Source organism: Castor canadensis, chromosome 10 (genome assembly GCF_047511655.1).
Source record: "Castor canadensis chromosome 10, mCasCan1.hap1v2, whole genome shotgun sequence".
In the NCBI taxonomy this organism is placed as follows: Eukaryota; Metazoa; Chordata; class Mammalia; order Rodentia; family Castoridae; genus Castor; species Castor canadensis.
In genome coordinates this window covers 62,194,481-62,217,852 of record NC_133395.1, presented here as the reverse complement: position 1 = coordinate 62,217,852, position 23,372 = coordinate 62,194,481, and the positions used below count along the sequence as shown (strand labels likewise).

The following is a 23,372-nucleotide window of genomic DNA, read 5'->3' as shown; positions in this document are numbered from 1 at the left end:
TTGATACATAAAAACATAAAATTATACATATTTATACAGTGATATTTTGATTCATGTATACATTGTGTCATGTTTAAATCAGATTGAACATATCTACCTCTTCAAACATCTGTTATTTCTTTATGGTGAAAATATTCAAACTCCTTTTTTCTACCTTTTTGAAATATATAATAGAAGATCATTATCTGTAGTCACCTATTATGCAATAGCACACTGGAACTTCTCACTCTCCCATCACCATTCTACCCTTGACTTCTATCAGACAACTTTTCTACATCCCACGTATGAGTGAAATCACACAGTACTTGGCTTTCTGTGCCTTCCTTCCTTCCTTCGGTTAACATAATGATTTCCAGTTCCATCCATGCTGTTGCAAATGACAGGATTTCATTCTTTTTATATACAATGTTCCACTATTTATAGACCACATTTTCTTTATCCACTCGTCAATTGATGGACACTTAGGTTGTTTGTAATAAAATATATTCTTAAACTTAATCCCCCTATTTCTTTTCTTCACCTATTTATTTTAATTTTCCTATTTTACTTTTTAAAAGTGGCACCTACAAAGTTTAGTTATGTGTACAGCTTGCCTTTAATTTCTACTGATTAGTGCTGTGCTGGGGTGGGCAATGTCTATTATTCTTCATGATCCAGTCCAATTTTTTGCCCATTCTACTAAACCAGGACTCTGGAACCCAACATGCAAATCACTTGCATTTTCCAACATTCTCCGTCTCTCATTCCTTACTTCTGCATGTTGTTCTTCTGGTCCTCCTAACTTGGTCTATCTAATGAACTCCCACTCATTCTTAAGACTCATAGCATGCTAACACCTCCGACAATATCTTACTCATTCCTCCAAGCAGAGTAAAGCTCCAGCTCTACATCGTCACACAGGATCAGTTATAATTACATTTATATGCCAGTCTGTCTCTCTCCCCCCTACCTTTTTTTTAAACTTCTCTATCTCCCTCATTAGCTATGAGGCCATGAAAGGCATAAAACATGATCTTTAAATCTCCACTGTTCACTGTGGTACAGTGCCTAATCAGTAAACAGTGTTTAATGTTTGCTCAGAGGATGAACCTATCTAGAAAATTGTTAAAGGAATTAGCAAAGCCAGGTGCCGGTGACTCACGCCTGTAATCCTAGTTACTCAGGAGGCAGAGATCAGGAGAATCGAGGTTTGAAGCCAGCCTGGGCAAATAGTTCCTTGAGATCGTATCTCAAAAAAACATCACCATCCACAGCTGGTGAAGTGGCTCAAGGTGTTGACCCTGAGTTCAAACTCTAGTACCAAAAAAAAAAAAAAAGGAACGAGCAAGTATTTATATAACTTTAAAAAAGTACCAATACAAAAATATTAATCTCAATGCGTAAATACAATATAATGCACTGCCAGATGCAGTGGTACATACCTGTAGTACCAGCTATTGGGAACCTGAGGTAGGAGGATCACTTGAGCCTTGGAGTTTGAGGCCAGCCTGGGCAACATAGTGAGACTCTGTCTCAAAAAACAAAACAATACAAAACAAAAATGCAATGCTGAGCCTGGTGGTATACAACTGTAATCCTAGCACTTGGGAGGCTGAAATAGGAGGATCAAGTTTGAAGCTAGCCAGTACTTACATAGAGACCCTGTCTCAAAAAAAGAAAAAGAAATCCAGGTTAAATATTTAAAGAATTATTTTCATACTTACAGATTTCCCTTCTGCCCAAATGACAGCTCCAACTCCTGTTTTATGATCCTCTGAAAGACATATGGTATTTAACTCAATTAAAAATCAATAATCTGTTAGTTTCATAAATACATTTTTCCAAAATAATAAAAACATTTATTGTAACATAATTCATAAATGCAGAAGTCCTTGACATCTTCACTATAGAAAAGTATAAGAGAAATATTTTTAAGAATGGAATATGAAAGTGAGGTACCAAATAAGCAGACATGGTCATTACCACCCAATTACACAAGATGTACACGTGGAGACCACTAAAATGGCAGTGGCCACTCAGATCTCTTCAAAGCTGTCACCAGAACCGAGCAGGACCTCATTGATTCTCCACTAGCAAGTTGGTTTTTAAATGGCAATTTCCTAGATGATGAAACTTAATAAAAAGGAAGTTTCTGAACTAATGGGCTTAGTGCAATAACCCTTTACAGCAATCAAACTTGTCTTCTAGCAATTTTGACACTCTAATTGCAGAAAATACATTTTTTTGCGGCACTGGGGTTTGAAATCAGGGCCTCATGCTTGCTAGGCAAGCACTCTTTACCACTTCAGCCACTCCACCAGCCCTGGAAAACACATTTTATGGAAATGTTCTTGCTAAGAAAAAAGTTCAAACTTCCAATACAAACACAAATCATTAATTGTCATATCTATCTATCTATCTATCTATCTATCTATCTATCTATCTATCATCACTGAAAGGTACATAAGGGAATTTTAATTTTAAAAAATGTCCTTTCCTGGACCTTCCTAGTTTGCTGTGAAGGGAAAAAGAATGCCAAGTTAGCAACATCATGCTCACTTCCAAATCAAGTGGCAGAAGTTATAAACATAAGATCATAATTTCCTTGTAGAACCAAAACCTATTCAACAAGTAAAGCTATACTTCTTAAAAGCATTCATCTGAACAGAAAATTTTAAAAATAGTTTAAGAATCTACTTAAAGATCTGTTTTTCCTTCTAACATAAGGTGAGTTTCAAATTTCAAAGATGAACACTAATTATGAAAACCATACTATTTATCAAAATCTTAACGAGGGACTAATGTACCTAAGAAGGTACCATGAACATAGAGAAAAAAAGAATTATCTGTGATTTTATCCTCAGTCATTGCATACTGTAGGGTACAACTTCATAAAAGCTAATTCTTCCAATGATAACATAAACGCCTACTTTTTCAGTAAGAGTACAGAGAAAATTTGTGTCACAATGGTATTAAAAGTGAGGATGCCTTATAAATAAGCTAATTTTGAAAAAATTGTGGTAATGCAATATTTCTCATTTTCATTTCAAGCACACTCAGGCTTTCAAAATTATACCACAAAGCATTTGTATAATTTATGTTAAGAACTTTTTATCCATGATCTCATTGTTACCTAACGAAAAATGACTTGATTTCCATTTTCTAGATAAGAAAACAGGCAGAGAAATTAAGCGATTAAAATTTAGCCCTCTTTGACCTGGCCTACTTCACTTTCCTGTACCTCTCCCCTTGACATTAACAATTATGAAGCTAGATATGTTAGTGTACATCTGCAATCCCAGCACTCTGGAGGTGCAGCAGAAAGATTACGAGTCCCAGGCAAGAATGGGCTACGTAGCTATTTCAAGGCCACCCTGAGCTACATAGCAAGACCCTTGGTCTCCAAAAACCAAGGACTAGGAATATGACTCATTGGTAGAGTACATGCCTAGCATGCACAAGGCCCTGGGTTTGATCCCCAGCACCACATAATAATAAATAATTCCATAACAAAATTTTATACATATTGAGTGCCTTGTATTTGGCAAGTACTGTGAGAGGCCGACTGTTCAGTGGTGAGGGAAACATCAGTCCTCATCTTCATACAACTCACAGCTGGAGGGGGCAGGAGGACAGTGACAAGGAAACAAGTCACAGGTGCTGTGCTCTAACAGGGATGAACATGGACTACTGAGGGGCACAGTGCACACAGCAACGGGCTTCTATAGTGTGGAGGGAAAAAGATTTTGGTGTCAACAAAGTTTTGATCTTTACTAGACCAGCAGAATTTAACATGAGGGGAAAGAATATAAATCAATAGCTTGATGCTCACTTCTAAGACAAGTGACAGAAATCATAAACACAAGATTTACCTGCAGAACCTTTACTGTAAGTAAGGTTGTACTTAACACATGCATAAATCAGAAATGAAAAACTAAAATATAAATTCTCCATAGAGGTCACTTTTCCTACCACCAACCTGATTTTTCATAGTATGCTGTTTAGTCTCAGGAGCCACCTTTCTGATCCAGTCTGGGGGCAGACTAAACCTTCTCAGGAGGGGAAAAATGTGATTCTTCCATCATCATGCAGCTCTATTGCCTAGCAAAGATAAGCTACACCAGTGGAATGTTCTTTACTACCTGTCTTTTCAGATAGGGATAGGTTTTCATCCTGTCATATAAAATGGAGCCAATTTCACCCCCAGCCCCCAAAGCTGGTGACAGATGAAGTAATTTCTCAAAAATCTTTTTAACTCTGTAAAAAAAAATTTTTTTTTGAGACAAGATTTCACTATGTAGTCCAGGCTGGCCTTGATTTTGTGATCCTCCTTCAGCCTTGCAAGTGCTGGGATTACAGGTGTGCACCGTGTCTGTAATTCTTACAAAAATTTCTCCCTATGATATGGTTATTCACTGTTTTTTTTTCTTCTGTATACCTTTGAAGGAGAGGTCAATGTATGATCACTGAGCCAAATTCCTAGAGCACTTTGATCACTGAAAGTCAGAGGGCTATTTAGCCTATGTTTCTGGAACATAGGTGTGGCTCTGTGTCCTTTGGTCACATCAGTCTGTGTGTGCTCCACAGACCACTTGCATCAAAATTGCTGGAAGCTTGGTAGAAAGGCAAACTCCTGTCTCTTATGGACCCCACTTAATCAACCTTTCTGAGGGAGGCAGGCAGGGCTTAGGAATCTAGTATCTCAGAGTCCCAACTCTGATTCTCAGGCATGCTAAAACTTGAGAACTATTGAGTTATGACTTAAAAACTAACTTTTTAGGCAATGCTAGTTTACTTTCACCATTGATACTGTGGTCCAGAGGAAGGCATAATATCTAGCTTTGGAAAACAGATCATCTAATGGGAAAACAGGCCATAAAGTGATGACAACTTAATACTTAAGCTAGGTAGATAAGATGGGATGTCCTCTACTCCTCCCCTACCAAGTCTAAACACATTTTGTCTACTTCTAGGTATCCTAGTAACATACTTTTAACACCTCTATGGTGGTAAAAATCATTCAAAAATTATTAAACACCTTTCAATTCTAATTAGAACTGTTAGAATTTTTAGAATTCATTTTAACCGTGTGTGTGTACACATAAACACTTTTTTTTGAGATAGAGTTTCACTGTGCAGCCCAGAGTAGCTTCCAATTTACAGTCCTCTTGCCTCCTAAGTACTGGGATTAAAAGCATGTACCACCATTCCCAGCTTATACATATATGTGTCAATATAGTGGTTTAATAAAACCATTCTATTATTCATCTATGAATCAGGGAAAAATAAATTTGTCAAACCAAACTAAATTGTGTGAAATTAAAGCTTGAGTAATCAGAAGTACACTATACCATAGGAATATCCACCTGGCTGCTTGGACCCCCATGTTCAACAAGATACATACATAAGTGGCTTAGCCCAGTGGCTGACACATAGTAGGTGTTCCATAAATTGTCAGCATTATTTATCATCAGTGAAGAATTATCTGAATCCCTTGTATTGATGTTTTCTAACAGTTTGATACACTTATTTTGTGGCCAAACCTTACCCAAATTGTTATTCATGGCCCTTATTTTGGGGGGCATGTTAAAACTTTAATAAAGCCTCTGTAATTATAATAGCCTGGTTTAACAGAAATAGAGACCAATGGAAAGGACTGGAAATCCAGAAATGAACCCAAGTACAACGGTGAATTTTAAACATGATAATGATGACATCAAATTTGGGAGGGCTTAGGGAGTGTAATTTAGTACTAGAGCACTTGCCTAACATGTGAAAGGCCATGGGTTAGATCCCCAGCACTTGTAACAAAAAAAAAAGAAGAAGAAGAAGAAGAAGAAATTGTGGGGAGGTCTTAACTGTTCTCCTTAATATAAATGTTCATTTTACTCCGTATGTATTAATGTGTGACTACAGAATGCTGTCCCAGATGCCACCAGATGTGTAGCCATATATGTACTGAACTACTTTAAAAAAGTGTCTACACTGGATGTTACTTTTTTAAAATTTGAAAAATTCTGATTTCCCTTTCATCTGGCCCTAACAGTTTGGGGTTAAGGACCATTTATCCTGTGTATAAAAAGATTTCTTTTACCCATTGAACAATACACACTGTTTAGTACTAAGGAAAACTTGATAAATCAGTTTCTTCCCTGGAAGAGCTCACAGTGGAGTGGAATGCATGACAGCTGAGTTGCCTCCTGTTCAGGATTATCATGCCAGGCAAAACACCATCAAAAAAGTACCCTTGAAAAATCTTTACAATTGCCCACCAAGTGCATAAGCATGGTTTTGTGTACAAACTGCATAGTAATAGTGGATAAATTTATAGTACTCTAGAGTATCTAATAGTACATATGCAAACTTATCTCCCTAAACCCTGGAATCACAGATGGTGAGATGATGTATTCTGTCAAGTAAAACAACAGCAGATTTGCATCGTTCATCTTACTCTGGAATGCAGGTAGGATTCTGCTGAATTATTAGTGAAGGAGAAATCGTGAACTATATATAACTGTAACAGCTGCTCCCATTTATGGGTCTGTTTTTCCAAAGTGTTTATAGAAAAATTCTTCACAAACCTGATGCTGGAAAAGAGACTAATAGAAAACCCATCTGAGGTAACTACACAAAATCAGACTGTTCTACAGTTGTTTGGGTCATATAGCTTATATTTACAGAATCAAATTCTTTAATAAGAATCGAGTGACTACCAACCCTGCTGAACATCAGAGTATCTTGCAAAGCTTTTTAAAAACCAGGCCTAGGCCTTACTTCGTTAGGGACTTGGTTGAATGGATCTGGGTGGGGGTCTAAGCATCTACACTTTGCATTAAGGTTTCCATGGTGATTTTGATATGCTGCTAGTTGATATCCTCCATTCTACTGAATTTACTTTGACCCGTGATCTTTTTAAAGAACATACTATAGACCAGTGGCACCTTTATGGACCTTTTCTGATTTTTCTTCCCCTCTTTACTGGGATAATTCAAAATTCCTACTATAGTTTACTCCCCAAATAAATATTACTCCACTTCTCCCCCATCTGCATTTTCCCCACTTATTTCAAAGTTGAATTTCAAAGTGACCATGATTTTACTTTGAAAAATATTACATCTCAAGGGCTGGGTGTGGGTGATGCATAGCTATAATCCCAGTTACCTGAGAGGCAGATATAGGAGGACTGCACTTTGAGGTCAGCCAGGGCAAAAAGTAAGACCCTATCTCAAAAGCTAGTTGAGGGGGCTGGAGGTATGGCTGAAGTTGTAGAGCACCTGCCTCACAAAGTGTGAAGCCCTGAGTTCAAACCTCAGTCCCCCCTACACACACACGCACACACAAATCCCATCTGGTAAGATGTGAAAATACTGTCCCATAACTGGAAATAGAGATGCTGTCTTATCACAATAAAGAATATTCCCAGGTAGCATTTTCCTTTTTCACACACACAACTTAATATGACAAAGTAAAAATGCATGATTTTCTTCATATGAGCAATTAGAAGAATATGCAATAACTAACATTCCTTTATCTTGTTATTTTGAATTTATATTTTTAATTTTACAGATTTCTTTTAAAAAGTTTTTATTAAATACTGGGTACATATGAAATATTGTAGCTAATAAAAATGTTTTCTCTCCTTTTTTCTTTTTGTCCCATCTTCAGTGCAGGGATCAATGAACAGTAAAATCATAAATGCAAGAAGCAGAAAGAAGGAATCATTAGGTCATCTAGTTCTGATTTATATGTGTAGTGCTGGGTATAAAGCCACAAGGAATCCCAAACTGCTCACAGAAAGAGATGTCTACACACAGGTCTCACTAACTTCTCTACACTACATGAATGCCAAACTTTTTATCTAAGAGTAAATGAACTCTATTATAGATAAGATGAACAAATACAACCCAATTATCCCAAATTTATGAACTAAGCATTTAACTCACCAGTTCGATATGCCAATAACCTGGCCTGAACCATGCAGTGCCTTGCAATTTCTTGTGGCAAGCTTTGATTGTGAATTTCATTAATCTGTTCTGGACTGCTACAGTAGAATCCGAAGTGTTTAAAGTTGGGCACACTGGAAGCTACTGTGGCCAAAAGTAGGATAAGGTCTTTCATGTTTTGTCTTAGATTGCTAAAGTATGGGTTTTCACACAGGTTCTCCAAACCTATAGTCATCAGTATTTGCTTATGCATTTCTTCATTTGAAACCAAAAATACAATTTCATATTCTTTTATTCTTTCTTGTTTACATTCAGAATAAAAGTCAACATTAGCATCCGGCACTGTTTTTGCAATTTTTTGAATAAAGTCACATTTGTAAGAGGTCTCCTCTACAAACTGCACCATACAACACACCAAAGGCTGTAGTAAGACACACACATGGGCCCGACTGTTTGATTTCAATCTTTCCACTGCTTTGGCATCTAATTTTGCATCTTCAGAACTAGAAGCCTCGGTAAGCAAACTTATTTCTGGATCAGCAGGCCAGTATGAAATTCGGTTAACTCCAGCTGAAATACAAAAAGACAAAAGATAATTACCTGCTACATGAACTTGGAGTTTTTGTGATAAATCTACTCTACAATTGCATAGAACATGAGGACCCCATATAATAAATGTCTACTACTGTGTCACTTATACAATCTTAATTACCCAAAGACCAAATCTGGTCCATTACCAGTTTTTGTACAACTTGCAAGTTAAATATGGGTTTTACATTTTTAAATGATTGGAAAAATCAAAAGAATATTTCATAACACATGAAATTATGAGAAGTTCAAACTTCAGTGTCCACAAAGTTTTATTGGAACATTTCCCCATTCATTTAGTCTTTGGCTGCCTTTGCATGGCAGAGTTGAGCAGCTGCAACAGAAATCATATGGCCTCCAAGGAAAAGGCCTCTGCTGGGAAGGCATTTGTGGGACTGCTGGTTTTGCTAAGTGTGGTCCTCAAGTTCAGCACTGGGACTGTGTAGGAGTCCTTCATGGTCCCATGGCTGCTTGTAGAAATGCTACAGCCAATACTTGATAAGGTCTAGAGTTTTGTATCTGGAATAAACAATTCATCTATGCATTTTAGAATGTTCCTGTCTCTTAAAATTCTTCTGGAAAGCTATTCTAACAAAATATTCTAAAGAGAGCTGGGCTCCAATGGCTCAGGCCTGTAATCCTAACTACTCAGGAGGCAGAGATCAGAAGGATTATGGTTTGAAGTCAACTGGGGTAAATAGTTCACAAGATCCTATCTTGAAAAAAACCTTCACAAAAGTGTGCTGACGGAGTGGCTCAAGGTGTAGACCCCGAGTTCAAACCCCGTTACCACAAAAAAAAAAAAAAAATCTAAAGAGAAAAGAGAAGAAAAAATGTCATGTATACTTGTTTAGGGCAGCATTCCTTAAAATATTAAAAAAGTTTTTCTGGCTATACTGGGGTTTGAACTCAGGGCCTCACACTTGTTAGGCAGGAGCTCTACCATTTGACCCATTCCACAGCTCTGTTTTGGGTTGGGTATTTTTTGAGATAGAGTCTCACGAACTATTTACCCAGGCTGGCTTCAAACCACGATCCTCCTGATCTCTGCCTCCCAAGTAGGTAGGATTACAGGCATGAGCCACTGGCACCTGGCTTTAAAAATGTTTTTTTTTAAAAACCCTACATGACCAACATAGGAAAACAGCTAAACCTATTGTGGTACTCCTCATAGTTACCAAAACTATCCACAAAGAATGTATAACATAGAAAGATTCTTAGGTGATTCTGGAGTGCTGCTGGTGAAGCAGTATGAATTTCTTAAAGCCCACAACATTGAAAACAACAAACCAAAGAGAACATTTTTTTAATCAATGTGACACAGGAAAGGCTAGTAAGCTTTAATATACAGAAATGATCTTAATTCATTAAGAATATCTATGAACTGACAAGACGAAAAGGCCTCAAGAGAGACAAAAAGATATGAACAATTTACAAAAGAGAAAACATAATTGGATAACAAACATGAAAAAAGTATTTTAATTTGTATTTCAGAATGAACAATGAAGTTGCCTTATTCATCAACACACAAATGTTTGCCAATTAATGACCACTTTACAATAGAGACCTTTTGCTAGCTTGCAACTCAATCATGAAAGCAGTTTTCCTTAAGCAACTTAGATTTGTAATGACAGTGTTTTGTAACCATCTCTCTTTCTTCACACTGAATAGTAAAAAGATGTTCACTCTAGGATAAAGATTTAATGAAATTAATGATTTTTACTGTTTCACCAAGGATATTCTTATGTGAAACTGCATTTTTTTTAAAAACTCAGAGTGTCTGAAAAGTACAACAGCTACTAGTACAGTCTGGCACTACTGCCTTGCTTCAGGCTGTAACACCTGTGTAGCCAAACCACTTACCATTGATGTGGTACCATTAGTGTGGATGAAAATATTGTTGATGTGGGGATCATCAGGAGCCACACTTTGAGAACCACTGAACCTAGTACATGTTTGCTTCAATTTAACTGAGTGATTGTAACTAAAGTAATTCAGCTATAGCATGGGTTCAACCTTACTCAAGATAACCAAATAGGTATCTTAATCTAACAGAACAATTATCTTTATATATTGCTTCCTTCTGTTTACCAACACCTGTGCTAGGCTATTCTAGGGGGATGCCCGTATATTAAGCCACTGAAATTCTGGAATTTCTTTTAGCATCATCCTGTAATTCACTGAGTATCAGTTAGCTGATGAGTAGATAAGTGCTGAAAGCAAAATCCATGTTTTCTGACTCTTCCTCTTACATGGTGGAAAACAGTATCAACATAAACATATATCCACTGTAGGTCCTTCCTGGTTTTCTACTTTTCATTCTCCCTCTTGTCAAGTGGAAATGGCATAAACATCAAGCACAGTGAGTCACCTGCACTCCCCACCCTTCTAATTTTTGGCTCTGAGGCAATTACGGAGCTTTCAACACAAGCAGCTCAGCACAAAACACAACGATCTTTTATTCATTCTTCCCCCTTGACTGTAGAACAGATCAGTCAACAAATGTTTTGATTCTTTCACATTCTTTCTTTCCTATATCAGTGTCACTACCTGAACCCTATTTTATAGCTTGTCTAATCCAATAGTCTACTAAGAAAGCTTCTAATCTTTCATTTCTCCCTGTTCAAATTTAATAACAATAAAAATAATTATAGTCATGTTGCATCATGCTCAAAAATCTTCAGTGGATCCACATTACATGCATCAGGAATTATAAGCCAACTGAATACCAGTGATAATGTCCAATATGCCTGGTGAACTGGCAAAAGGAGAAAGCATGCCAGCAACATTTTGATACTTATTTTCTCCTCTGGGAAAATAAGAGACAACAGAACTAAGTCACTCTCACAGAAACCTATCTGCTTGATATACCTGTCACAGACCAGGAGGCTCTAGTCACATGACCATTTCTCCCTTGAAGTACTTCCCCATGTAGCTTAACACAGATCTGATCAGTGCTTGTGAGCTTAGATATAAAAATATAGCTCTTCCACAAATCAGGTCCTAGGAACTCTGGTGAAGATAAAGCCAAAGCCCCAATCCATCATGATAATTCATCTTCCACCACTTCCCAAGAATAATCTTCCATTGCAAATACTGAACCTCACTTCTTACATCTTGATGACTCTATCTGTGCTGCTACCCCCGACTAGCAATGCATTCCCCCCCCACCCCCCCGCTATAGCTGATCCATCACAACGTAGCTCAGCTCCAGTCTTTCATAGCATGCCACCCTGCAGGGATCACTGCTTCTTCTGAGATCATGCAGCACTTTCAGCCTGTACCACTCATTTGGTACTAGATCATGTGCTACATTAAATTGTTATTTTGACCCCCAAATAACACCTTGAGGGAAAGAATCTGGGAAAGAAATATATTAGGTTTTTGTCTTTGTGTGTGTGTGTGTTTTATGTGTGTGGTGGCACCACAATGCCCATGTACAAGGTAACATATTAACATTTTTTTTTTTAAATGACAGAATGGTCTATCCATTTACCTGGGTGCAAAATATAATCTAAGCACAGACAGGCTTAGTTGAGTGCCCTGGTCTGACAGAGGTGGATAGTTCCACATTAAAAATCTGTGCTCCTCCTTCCAAAGTGTACAGTAGCCATTGGGGGAGAGCCTACAGATCCCACATAGAAATGAGCAAAAATGATGCATGTGACTTCTAGGTCTTTGGTTGTTTTCAGCGTTGGGGATTGAACATGCTAGGCATGTGTACTACCACTGAGCTACATTGTAGTCTCCCAGACCAGGGTTTTTAAGAAGTGGGTATGCCTCCTCCACTTTCTCTTTCTCAGTCTGCCTCTGGATGCAGAAGACTCGAGCAAGGCCCCGGGATGACAACAGCAATAAGGATGGATACCGAGTCCTGTGACTCAATTACATGGAGTAAAGCTGCCTGCTGTTCAGCAACATCTGTGGTAGGGCATTCTAGGGGAGATATGTATATTAAACTACTGAAATTATGGGTTTCTTTTAGCATCAGTCTATAATTTACTAAGTGTCAGTTAGCTGGAGCGTGGATAGAGCTGAGATCAGAACACGTTTTCTGATTCTTCCTCTTACATTGTGGAAAACAGTCTTCAAACATGTACTAATATTTTCACATCATTTTTGTGGTATTTAGGCAATTTGTTCCTCCATTTGCTCTCAGATAAATGTTTTTAACTTCTCCCCAAATTCTTATCTGCACTTACCATTTACAATCATTTTCAAACAAGCAGAACATGGTTTTCTGGAAAAATAAAGATCACAGTTTTTCAGCCTCGACCCATGTTTAATAAGAGCAATTTGCCCAGCATGTAACTCTTCACTAGAACAATGGAGACCAACAATTTTCATGTTTTCCACCACCACAAGACCAGTTTTCTTCACCTACATTAAGATACAAAATAGTAAGTTAGCAATTATAATACCCCACAGCCACATACATTAATAAAATGAAAGCTTTGTTTAGGTCATGTCTGAATATAGTTTGCACAAAAGTAGAATTCTCATTAGGTCCAAAAGAACTTCTGAAAGTTTTCTGTTGACTTTAGATGAGAAAATTTCAAAACCAAGGCTCTGCTAATCAATTAAATGTGTAGTTATTATTGCTTTGTTTTAGTGAAAAATAAATGCATTTTAACCCAGTAAAGGCAAGAACCAAGTAAGTTTGATTTGTTTCTTATAGCATCCAATCTTAGTAGTAACTCTCAAAATGGCAAAAAGGAAAAAATTGGAAATTCCCCAGATTTTATATATAGCTAAATCATATATAAAATATGGCCCATATATAAAATAATATATGGCCCAGAGGCTTGATACACAAATGATGAAAAGCAGAACTAAAGCAGAGGTCATCCTAAAATCCTAAAATTTATGCAGCCTAGGCTGGCCTCAAACTTGAGATCCTCTTCCCTCACCTTCTTGAGTGTTGAGATTGTAGGTGTGTACCACCACACCTGGCTTTAAAATATTTTAAATATTAGCCAGGCACTGATAGCTCAGGCTTGTAATCCTAGCTACTCATGAGGCAGAGATTAGGAGGATAAAAGTTCCAGGCCAGCCCAGGCAAAATGAAAGTGCTGGCAGAGTGGTTCAAGTGGTAGAATGCCTATTTAGCAAGCATAAAGCCCTGAGTTCAAACCCCAGTACAGTAAAATTTAAATATTGATTAAAATGAAGAGTATTCTCAGCATCTTTCTAAATACTGGGTATACAATTTTCAGCATTATGGCAGTACAGACTAATGTAGCTGGGACCGGCAGTGAGCTCCTGTACAGAATTCCAGGCGGTACTAGGCTGTTTAATCTGCAGGCTGGACACTGGCAGGGATTCTAAAAAATTCTAAAGGACCTCTTTGGGTGAAGCATTTCTGTTACTTTGAACCTAAACTGTCCTGACTTATAAAAATACTAATTAAAAAGAGCTGGCACAATAGTAATATAAATAAAACAGACTAAGGTAAAAAAAATCAGTTGTACATCAGGCACAAAATAGTGTACACTGTTTTCACAGCAAGACTTCAAGGTAAGGAATGTAAACTTGACCATTGGGTTAGGGACTGGAGCTAGGGCATGAGGGAAACGGGCTGAGGATAGGGTATCCCTTATTTCTTACCCAAGATCAGACCAAAGCTCTGTGAACACTGTCAAGTTTCAGTTCAGTTATGAGTATAAACGGTTGAAACTACGGAGAAAGATACTTTGTGAAATGCCTGAAAAGAGGAAATAGAGATTTCACGGAATTTCCTTTCTGAGTTAACCAAGCATGTCCTAAACTATAAAGACATTTAAAAGGAATACAAAAATCTTTCTCTTACCAAAATATATCTAAGACTATATGGAAATATATCTAGAATATGAAAAATTGGCCTTTAAAATAAGCTTCAAATTTACCCTGAAGGTGTGATCCCTTTCCCATTTTAGAATTTTACGTTCCTTGAATACAAAATATACATTATTATCATCCATTTCTGAAAACTTACAGGAAATTTGTTTAAAAAACTGGTCATTTTGGAAAACAACCAATGATACCATATCAAAACATCTTAGCTAAGGGTAAAACAGTTTCTGCTTGGAATCGAGGGGATGGGGGGAAGAGGGAGGGAGCGGGAGGAAAAGGGGGAGGGGGGAGAAATGACCCAAACATTGTATGTATATATGAATAAAAGATATATTTAAAAAAAAAAAAAAAGAATTTGGCAAGAAAAAAAAAATCTCAGCATCAGAGCCCACTTTGTAAAATGAACTAACCAACTAACCTGAGCAGCTAAAGTAGCTTCAAATGAACTGAATGCTGTTGACTTTTTTTATTTATTTCATTTAATTAATTAATTAATCAATTTGTGGTACTCGTGCTTGATCTCCGGGCCTACACCTTGAGCCTCTTCACCAGCCCTTTTTTTGTGATGGGTTTTTTGGGGCTGGCTTCAAACTGAGATCCTCCTGATCTCTGCCTCCTGAGTAGCTAGCATTACGGGAGTGAGCCACTGCTGCCTGGCTGATGTTGATTTCAGATTGTCAAGTAGTTAAGCAGACAGAAATAAAGCCAGAAACCCCACGTACAGGACTTTCTAAAAATTGCTTGTAAGACCTTAGGAGCATGACTACTCCTCACTTTATTTTTTTATGAAACAATCTTTCAGGTCAGGTTTGTTACTTTGTGTCCAGAGTCCTTTTTGCTTCAGAAAATATATATGTATATTTCTCATTTTGCTTCTAGCTAAAGCCAAAATATCAAGTTTGAGACAATGGTTTTTCCATCCCAAACTTAAAACAAACAAAAGCCTGAGTTGCATTCCATGTTGGTACTTCCACTTACTGCAACTCCCAGAAGACTGAATCTTTTTAGTGAATCACTTTTCTGGATCTCGATTTTGGTTGACTTCACTAACATCTTGGAAAGTAACTATGTAATCCTAGTCACAGAGTTTTACACTAAATGTCTGTTTTGTACATGAACTAGTACATTTACTTAAATAGTGATTCAATATTTTTTCCTTTTGTGGTTCTTATAATGAAAACAGTTAAAAAACCTGAGGCAAATTATTTTTATATTCTTATTGGGCATTTTAGAAACTCACTCTTGGAACTAATCAGAAAAATCTCATCAGAAATGTACATCAGAATCATCTGGGAACTGTTTACTCTCTACTCCACACCCAATGAATCATAATCTTTGGAAAACTAAAAAGATAAAAATAACAAGGAAATACTATGTATTATTACAAAGAACAAAGTTCATCTTTCAGGTCTGACTTTTGATTTTACCTTACTTACAAACTAATATGTTAACCTGTTACTGTTTCATGGATACTAGCAGAAAGTATGAAACTCCTAGGTCAGAGACAAAAGACCTTATTATTCACAGCACAGCAGTATGACCATCAGGTATGTGATGGCTCCTGGTCCTCAAGTCCCAAGGGAAGTAATGCAGCTGGGCCCACAAAATTGCCTGGACTCACAGTGGGTTGTGTTATAGGACAGGAACACCAAGCTTGGGAATCCTGGTGTTTCATGGCAAACAGCCAACCTGCTCTTTGTCCCAAAGGTCCTCAAGGTTCTTTGCTACAAACACAACACTGAGAAATGGCCCAGTAGAGGCAGTGATGGGGTTGCTAGTGAAATGATGGGGGGCGGGGAGTGATTGTAAAGGTTATAGTTAAAGGAGTGGAAACAAGACCGTTAAGTCAACTAAGTGGTTACCATATTGTAGGCTGGAAATTTTCTTATTTAATCCTCAAAACTTTATAAAGCAGCTATTTAGGAAACTGTGGCTGAGAATATATAAATCAACCACAGTCACACAGAAAACGAATGTATAAGCCAGGATCTAGCCCAAAATCCACAGTGTCAGCCATATGCTACACTGCTTCTGTTCTGGAACAGTACAGTGAGGCACTTTAGTATAAAAATAAGGTAACAGAAGCCACAATGGGAAGAGTTGGGAGAGGGACAATATGATGTGAGGAGAGAAAAACGATGGAGCAGTGCAATTATTCTAGTTCTCATGCTTAAGGTAACAGGTAATTTAGATAAGTCTAACTTCAACTAAAATGAAGACCTATGAACCAGTAGGGGAGATATTATTTTTAAATGTTAGTCATTCTCATAGTGCTTGATTTCTACTCCAAAAGTTTTAATTATGCCCCCATAAGTCTCATAAGCAATTACTTTCTCTTCCACTCACTTATTTAGTTTTGGACTAGACTCAGAAAAAGTTTTCATTGCTGAACAGTCTTTAATGAGTACCCAAACGGTATAAAGATTTGATAGCATAGAAAAACTAAGACAGCAATTATATTTGGAAGTGGTTATAAGATAATAATACACTAAAGCTTGCAAAATAACAATTTAAATAACCAGTAATAAGAGGATAGATAGGCCTGTCAATACAACTATCATACAATTTATAAAAGTTATAAAAAGTGTAAAGTATATAGCATATGCCAGGCACTAAGAGCTTTACAAATATTAGTTTATTCATTGCTCACAAAACCCCATGAAATGGGCTAGGACTGTAGCTCAGTGTGGTAGGGGGTTTGCCTAGCATGTGTGAGGACCTGGATTTGATTCCCACCACCCAGAAAACAAAACAAAACAAAACAAAACAAAAACTACCAGGTAGTATATACTAGTAATATTCTATTTTATAGATAAGGAAACTGACTCAGAGAAGTAACTTACTCGAAATTATACAACTAATAAGAGGCAGAGCCAAATTTTGAACCTAGGTGGCTGAGTACAAAACCACTGGTTACTCTTAAAACACTAAGCCAAATTTCTGCCCCAATGTTTATAACATTATAGCATATGTGTTTTTTACGTTAAGTGGAAAGGATAGGACCCAGAATTAAATGGTCTCAAATGAGTAAAGGAAATAGAGAAAAAAAAAAAAAGATGAGAAATAATAATAATAATAATAAAGAAATGTCAGTAGTATATAGGAAGTACGATTATGAGGAACTTTTTTTCTTCTGCTTATTTTATAAATAATAGCATATATTACTCTGGTAACTCATAAAAACACTTTAAAAGGATAAAAGGCTGATAAAAGTGTCAAAAACAGTATTTCTAATACACATATCAAATTGCATCTTGTAGTTTCTGTGACTCACTTTGTATAGCAAAAGCAGAATAAAGAATTTAAGTGAGGGCTAGGGAAGAAGTTCAGTCGTAAAGTACTTGTCTAGCATGCTCGAGGCCCTGGTTTTCATTCCCAGCATATAAGAAAACAAAACGACTAAAAAAATTAAGTGAAACAATCTTATTAAAGAATATTTTTTCTCTTAATAGATCTTAACCCTATGAAGACTATGTGTAATAAAATTAGAAAATTATAACACAGTAAATGGTAAAGAAATATTAATGGTAAAGAAAAACTGGGTATCATTTTAAGGAATTTATTTTATAGTACAAACATAATAGCAACATGTTTAACACACGAACTTCATGTGTGTTCCTAATGTATAATTAAAAGTTATTAACACACAAACTCTATAGCAGTACAACAATGTCAAATACAAGTGTATTCCTGCTATGATCACAACACCTGCAAAACTTTATATGTATATTAGTATAAAAAGGGAGCCAAGGAGATAAAAAGCATAACAGTATGATTTCTTTTATGCTGCAGAGATAGAATATTAAGTCTTCAGTTTCAATGATAACGTTTGTACAATAACAAGGTAAAAGGGAGTACAATATGCTCTCTTCACTTTGTGTTCCTCTCCCCACACTACCATTGGTCTTGCTTCTTTGCAAGGGTCATGAGATCAGAGCTAATGAAATTACTATACACCTGTGCTTTACTGACACTAGGTATGTAAGTAGGTGACAACCACAGGTGATGATGTTTTAAATATTTGGCCAATTTGTCTTTCTGGAATTTAAAATGCGTTTTCCATATGAATAATATTAAAAATTATAGTCAAGTTCTCAAGCTAACATAGAACAGCCTATTCAACCTGAAAGATCACTGCTAGAGTAATCTTGAGTATGCCCCAGTTCAAGCATCTGTGAGTTCCAAGGCCTGTAAGTAAGAAACTCAAGTGAAGGCCTAGGGCTTGTCACCGTGATACTGAGAGCTGAGTGAAGAAGCACAGCTGGGAAGGCACTAATTCAGGGACAGAAGCAGGGCAAGCTTGGAAAGTAAGAGAGGTAACCTTTTCTATGTCCAAGTCAACCCTATTTCCAGGTTGGCTGGCATTCCAAAAACATGGATTTTGTTTCACTTTGATGATCTTTACACTCATTTCTATGTCTGTCCTAACTTTTAATTTGAAAGACTGAAATGGATACAAGTATGAGTCAGACTTCTAAACAAAGTTCCAAATAAAATATTTAAAACCAAACCAATTTCTTTCATTTAAAAAAAACTTGTGCTAGGCATAATACCTGTAATCCCAGCTACTCCAGAGGCGGGAGATTGGGAGGATTGCAGTCTAAGGCCAGCCAGGGCAAAAATTTAGCAATATCTCACATCAACTATCAAGCAGGGGCTGGTTGTGTGCACCTGTCATCCCAGCTACCTGGAAGGTGTGACTAAGATCTTGGTCCAGGCCAGCATGGCCAAAAAAGAGCAAGACCTATTTGAAAAATAGCTAAATTAAAAAGGACTGGGGTGTGGTTCAAGTGGTAGTGCATCTGCCTACCAGAAACAAGGTCCTGAGACATGGAGACACAAACATGATGATCCTTTGTTAAACAACATACAAAGTTGTGTAAAGTCTTGTTAATAATAAAGTTTTATAAATCTTAAATTTACTTAGCACTATCTTTAATCAAAATGTTAACTGAAAGCTTTATCTCAGTTATTTTCTCAGGACTCACAGTTTTCTCTATAAAGTGTAAGGAAACAGTAGAGTGTGTGTTATATGCAACAAACCACAGCAATTAGTTGGCCAATAACTTCCTAACAGAAACTTAAATATCATTATTTGTTAATTAAATATAATTTGTCCTAGTCTGTCAAAAAAAAAACCATTTTCAGTCCAGGATATATTTTAGGGTGTGTGTATATATGTGTAAATACAATTAAAATGAGATCAAATCTGGACATTAAAAAAAAAAGCTTCAAAATTAATATTTAATTTCTAACAAGGCCTGGGCTACTGCTTAAGCTACACTACCAACCCCCACATTTAAACTATACATTTTAAAGCCTTAAATCTGTAAACATTTGCTTGTTATTTGGCTCCTTATAACAAATTAATCTGCAAAGCAAACGAAAAACACTAAACAAAAAAACCCAACCCAACAGTATGGGCATATTCTACTTTCATAAAATAATATTAAGCTATTAACAAGTAGAAAGAATAAAGAAACTTCAAAACTTGTGAAGGAAATGTAAAGCTTTCTCAAAATCAATAATAAATGTGGAGCCACATGTGAGAAAAAAGAAATAACAATGTATAACTTCCCCCCCTCCCCCAATTGGGGTTTAAACTCAGGCTCACTTGCTGGACAGGTGTTCTACCACTAGAGCCACATTCTAGCTCTTTTTGGTTTTAGTGATTTTTCAAATAAGGTCTTAAGTTTTTGCCCAGGCTTGCCTAGACCTTGGTTCTCCTACCTATGCATCCTGCATACTGCAATAATAGCTCAACACTATCATACTCAGCTTATTGGTTGAAACGATATCTTATTAAGTTTTTGTTCAGGCTGACCTCAAACTGTGATTCTCCTGATCTCTGCCTTCTGAGTAGCTGGGATTACAAATGTGAGCCACAACAACCAGCCACATTTTTAAAAAATGTCTTACTATTTATAAACCATTTCACATGGAAACTGGGGAACAGCACTACTCCAACAGGTACCATGTTATCATGAGATAAATTCCCTCACTTCTTGCTAAAATTCCTAAATGCAATGCTGATACTAACAGGATAAAATCTAAACTCCTTTGCAAGGCATGCAACGTTTTTATGACATGATTTCTCTCTACCATTCCAAGTTCATTTCTAGTCTCAGCTTTCTACCCAACTCTCCCAAGTTTGAGGACCACAAATTCTCTCACTCCTCTAAATTTATTAATATGCTATCTTTTTGGCTTAGGCAAATACTTACTCATCCTTAAGTCTCAGTGCAAATCCTACCTTCCCTGGGAATATTTTCTTCATTCCCCATGTAGAACCTGACCCTCAGCCTTTTTAGCATCTCTGCTTGGGGGGTTGGGACTGGGGTTTCAACTCAGGGTTTCACACTTGCAAAGCAGGCACTCAACCATTTGAGCCACACTCTAGTCATTTTGCTTTGGTTATTTTGGAGATGGGGTCTCATGAACTACTTACCAGGGTTAGCAATGAACCTTGTTCCTCCAAATCTCGGCCTCCCAAGTGGCTATGATAAGAGGCATGAGCCATCAGCACCTGGCTTAATTGTATCTTAATTTATTAAATGGCTAGTTTTCCTCCCCATTAGAAAATAAAGACTATATGTTTTCTTCTTTGTAACTCCTGCACCAACCACACAACCTCAGCCACAGTAAGGCAGGCACCCAAAACAAAAAGTAAAAAGAAGGGTAGTCATGAATGGCCTCCTAAGAGTAAGGTGGGAATTTAAGCATTTACAGTCTTTCTGGGAAAAAAAAAATCTAAAGCAACCATTCAGTAGAATCATTGTTAAATTGGAAACCTCACTGCACAATTTTATAACAGTAAAAAAAAAATCTTAAAAACAAATCTTCACTTGGGAGGCAGATGCAGGAGAATTGGAAGGATAGTATCAAAGGGTTAACAATGATGTTGTTAGAATGGTGAGAAGCCACTGGGAAATCTCTCTTCCCTTTCAGCTATTTTCGAAAATCTCTTAAATGCTTAACCTAACACTACTTGCTATAATATGACCTTGAACACCTGTAAAATTAATGACAACACTCTTAGACCTCTCAAATTATCAAATCCAAATGGTGACAGCCTATCATCATGCCACTCCAAACATGGAGGGAAATGATGAGAACTAGCATCTTGTTGCCCAAGGGCAGAAGAAAAGATGTAAGATGCTCACACTTCCAACATATTGCTTTTATGATTATTCTTATTGTACATTCCTAATCTGCTTCCATCATCTTTTGAGATTAAAAAAATACACTTTTATAGAAAAACAAGCCAATTTGCGTTACTAGGTTAACCATTAAAATGGTAGGTCTGAAAGCAGACAAGAAGACATGTTGTGTATCTTCAAGTAGTTTACAGTTCTGTGGGAGAAGGAAAACTATCTAGATAAAACACAAACGTTATAAAACTTGGTGATAAACTATTTGGTATAGACAATAATCTTACTGACTAACCTACATATAAGTACCATTAACTATTTTATTTTTAGATTGGAAAGATAAGTCACTATGCTGTGAGTTACACGTATCACACCAAACCATACAGGTTATTTCTCAAATCTTAAGACTTACTGAGTTTGGTTTTTAAGTGTGACTGCAACTGAAGCAACGAAACTCATATGTCAGAACATTTTCTAAAGGTATAAGTTATTTACGGAAGCAAATTATACCTGAGATTTTTGCCTTTGGACTTCTACTCTTGGGAAGAGCTCCATCCAGAGACTGAGCAGCGTGAAAAGGTTGACTTTAGAAAGCCTTGGTATTTGACCTACAAAAAAGAGGGCAAGCACTTCAGACGTTTCCTAACGCTGAAAAAACGAACTAACCTCAAAGTTAGTTGGATGCTGAAGCCTTAGTAGGAGGCAGAGAAAATGTAAGATTATTAGGTAAGAGAATCAGTTTTTTGTTGTTTTTTTTTAAGCAGGAGACGCTACGACTTCACTTTTCAACGGCTCTGTTTGCAGTGACCTTCTGAGAGTCTTTCCAAAGTTGGGCCCTTTTCCTTCGGCCTCACCCGGCAAAATAATAACAACACGTAGCTATAGGAACAACCCAAAGAAAGTTAAAGTCCTTGTTTCTGACGTTGTCATAGAGCAAGCTTTTCTTTGGACTTGTAAAGCGGCATTACCACAAAGGCAAGGCTTAGAACATGACACTAAAAATGCAGTGACCTTCGACCGCCAAGCAGTGGACGTGTAATTTGGAAATCAAGGCAGAAGTGCGATTTGGAGGACTGTCAGACTCTCAGCCCCCGAGATCCCAGCGTTGGGTCCTGGGACCTAGACCACAGGGCGCCATCTCAAAAGCCCGAGCGGCCGAGCCGGGACGGGCCCTGGGCTGGGATGACACATCCAGGAGCAGCCGCAAGCAATGAGCGGAAGGCAGGGAGCCCAGGGGACAACAGCGGAGGAAGCACATGGCAGAGCGAAAGGTGGGGTGGCGGAAGCAGGGTCCCAGCACTCACCTGTCATGCTGCCCGTCTGGGTGCTGACTGATCGCCCTGCCCCCGCGCTCTCCAGATTTTGCATTTGCCCTGCTTCTTTCATCCCAAGCCTAGTGGCCTCTGCTGCTCAGGAAATCTCTCCCTGTCAGGCATGATCCTGACCCAGACGCTCCGGTCTAGCCTCCGCCCAGCAGCTGATAAGCGGCAGCCAGCTTCGCGCAAACAGATGACGTCTCAAGCGCGACTACCACTTCCGGGTGCCTACCGTGACGTCAGAGCGTGGCGTGGACGCGGTGGCGCAGGGACGAGGCTCTGTCTCTGTTGGGGTGTGAAATACAACCTACCAGAACCTATGGGACACAGCAAAGGCAGTCCTGAGAGGAAAGTTTATAGCCATGAGTGCATCTATTAAAAAGACTGAAAGATCCCAAATCAATGACCTAATGATACATCTCAAACTCCTAGAAAAACAAGAACAAGCAAATCCCAAAACAAATAGAAGGAGAGAAATAATAAAAATAAGAGCTGAAATCAATGAAATGGAAACCAAAAAATAAAACCATACAAAGAATTAATGAAACAAAAAGTTGGTTCTT

The 23,372-nt window shown here is 37.5% G+C and overlaps 1 protein-coding gene across 6 annotated transcripts in view; it reads right to left on the bottom strand.

The window, feature by feature from the left end:
• The window catches only part of Cdadc1 (cytidine and dCMP deaminase domain containing 1), a 77,820-nt gene extending 54,787 nt beyond the window's left edge, over nt 1–23,033 (bottom strand). For 4 of the 6 annotated variants that reach the window (XM_074043426.1, XM_074043428.1, XM_074043425.1 and 1 more), the window contains exons 1-5: nt 22,798–23,032; nt 22,004–22,101; nt 12,713–12,890; nt 7,923–8,492; nt 1,704–1,753 (exon numbers count right to left, since the gene is read on the bottom strand). In XM_074043426.1, the coding sequence (XP_073899527.1) occupies nt 1,704–1,753; nt 7,923–8,492; nt 12,713–12,890; nt 22,004–22,101; nt 22,798–22,879 (978 nt within the window). In that variant the 5' untranslated portion in view covers nt 22,880–23,032. Of the gene's footprint in view, nt 1–1,703; nt 1,754–7,922; nt 8,493–12,712; nt 12,891–22,003; nt 22,102–22,797 lie in introns of all 6 variants that reach the window. The other 2 variants (XM_074043424.1, XM_020170906.2) reach the window with 1 other exon arrangement.
• Nucleotides 23,034–23,372: the final 339 nt, after the last annotated feature.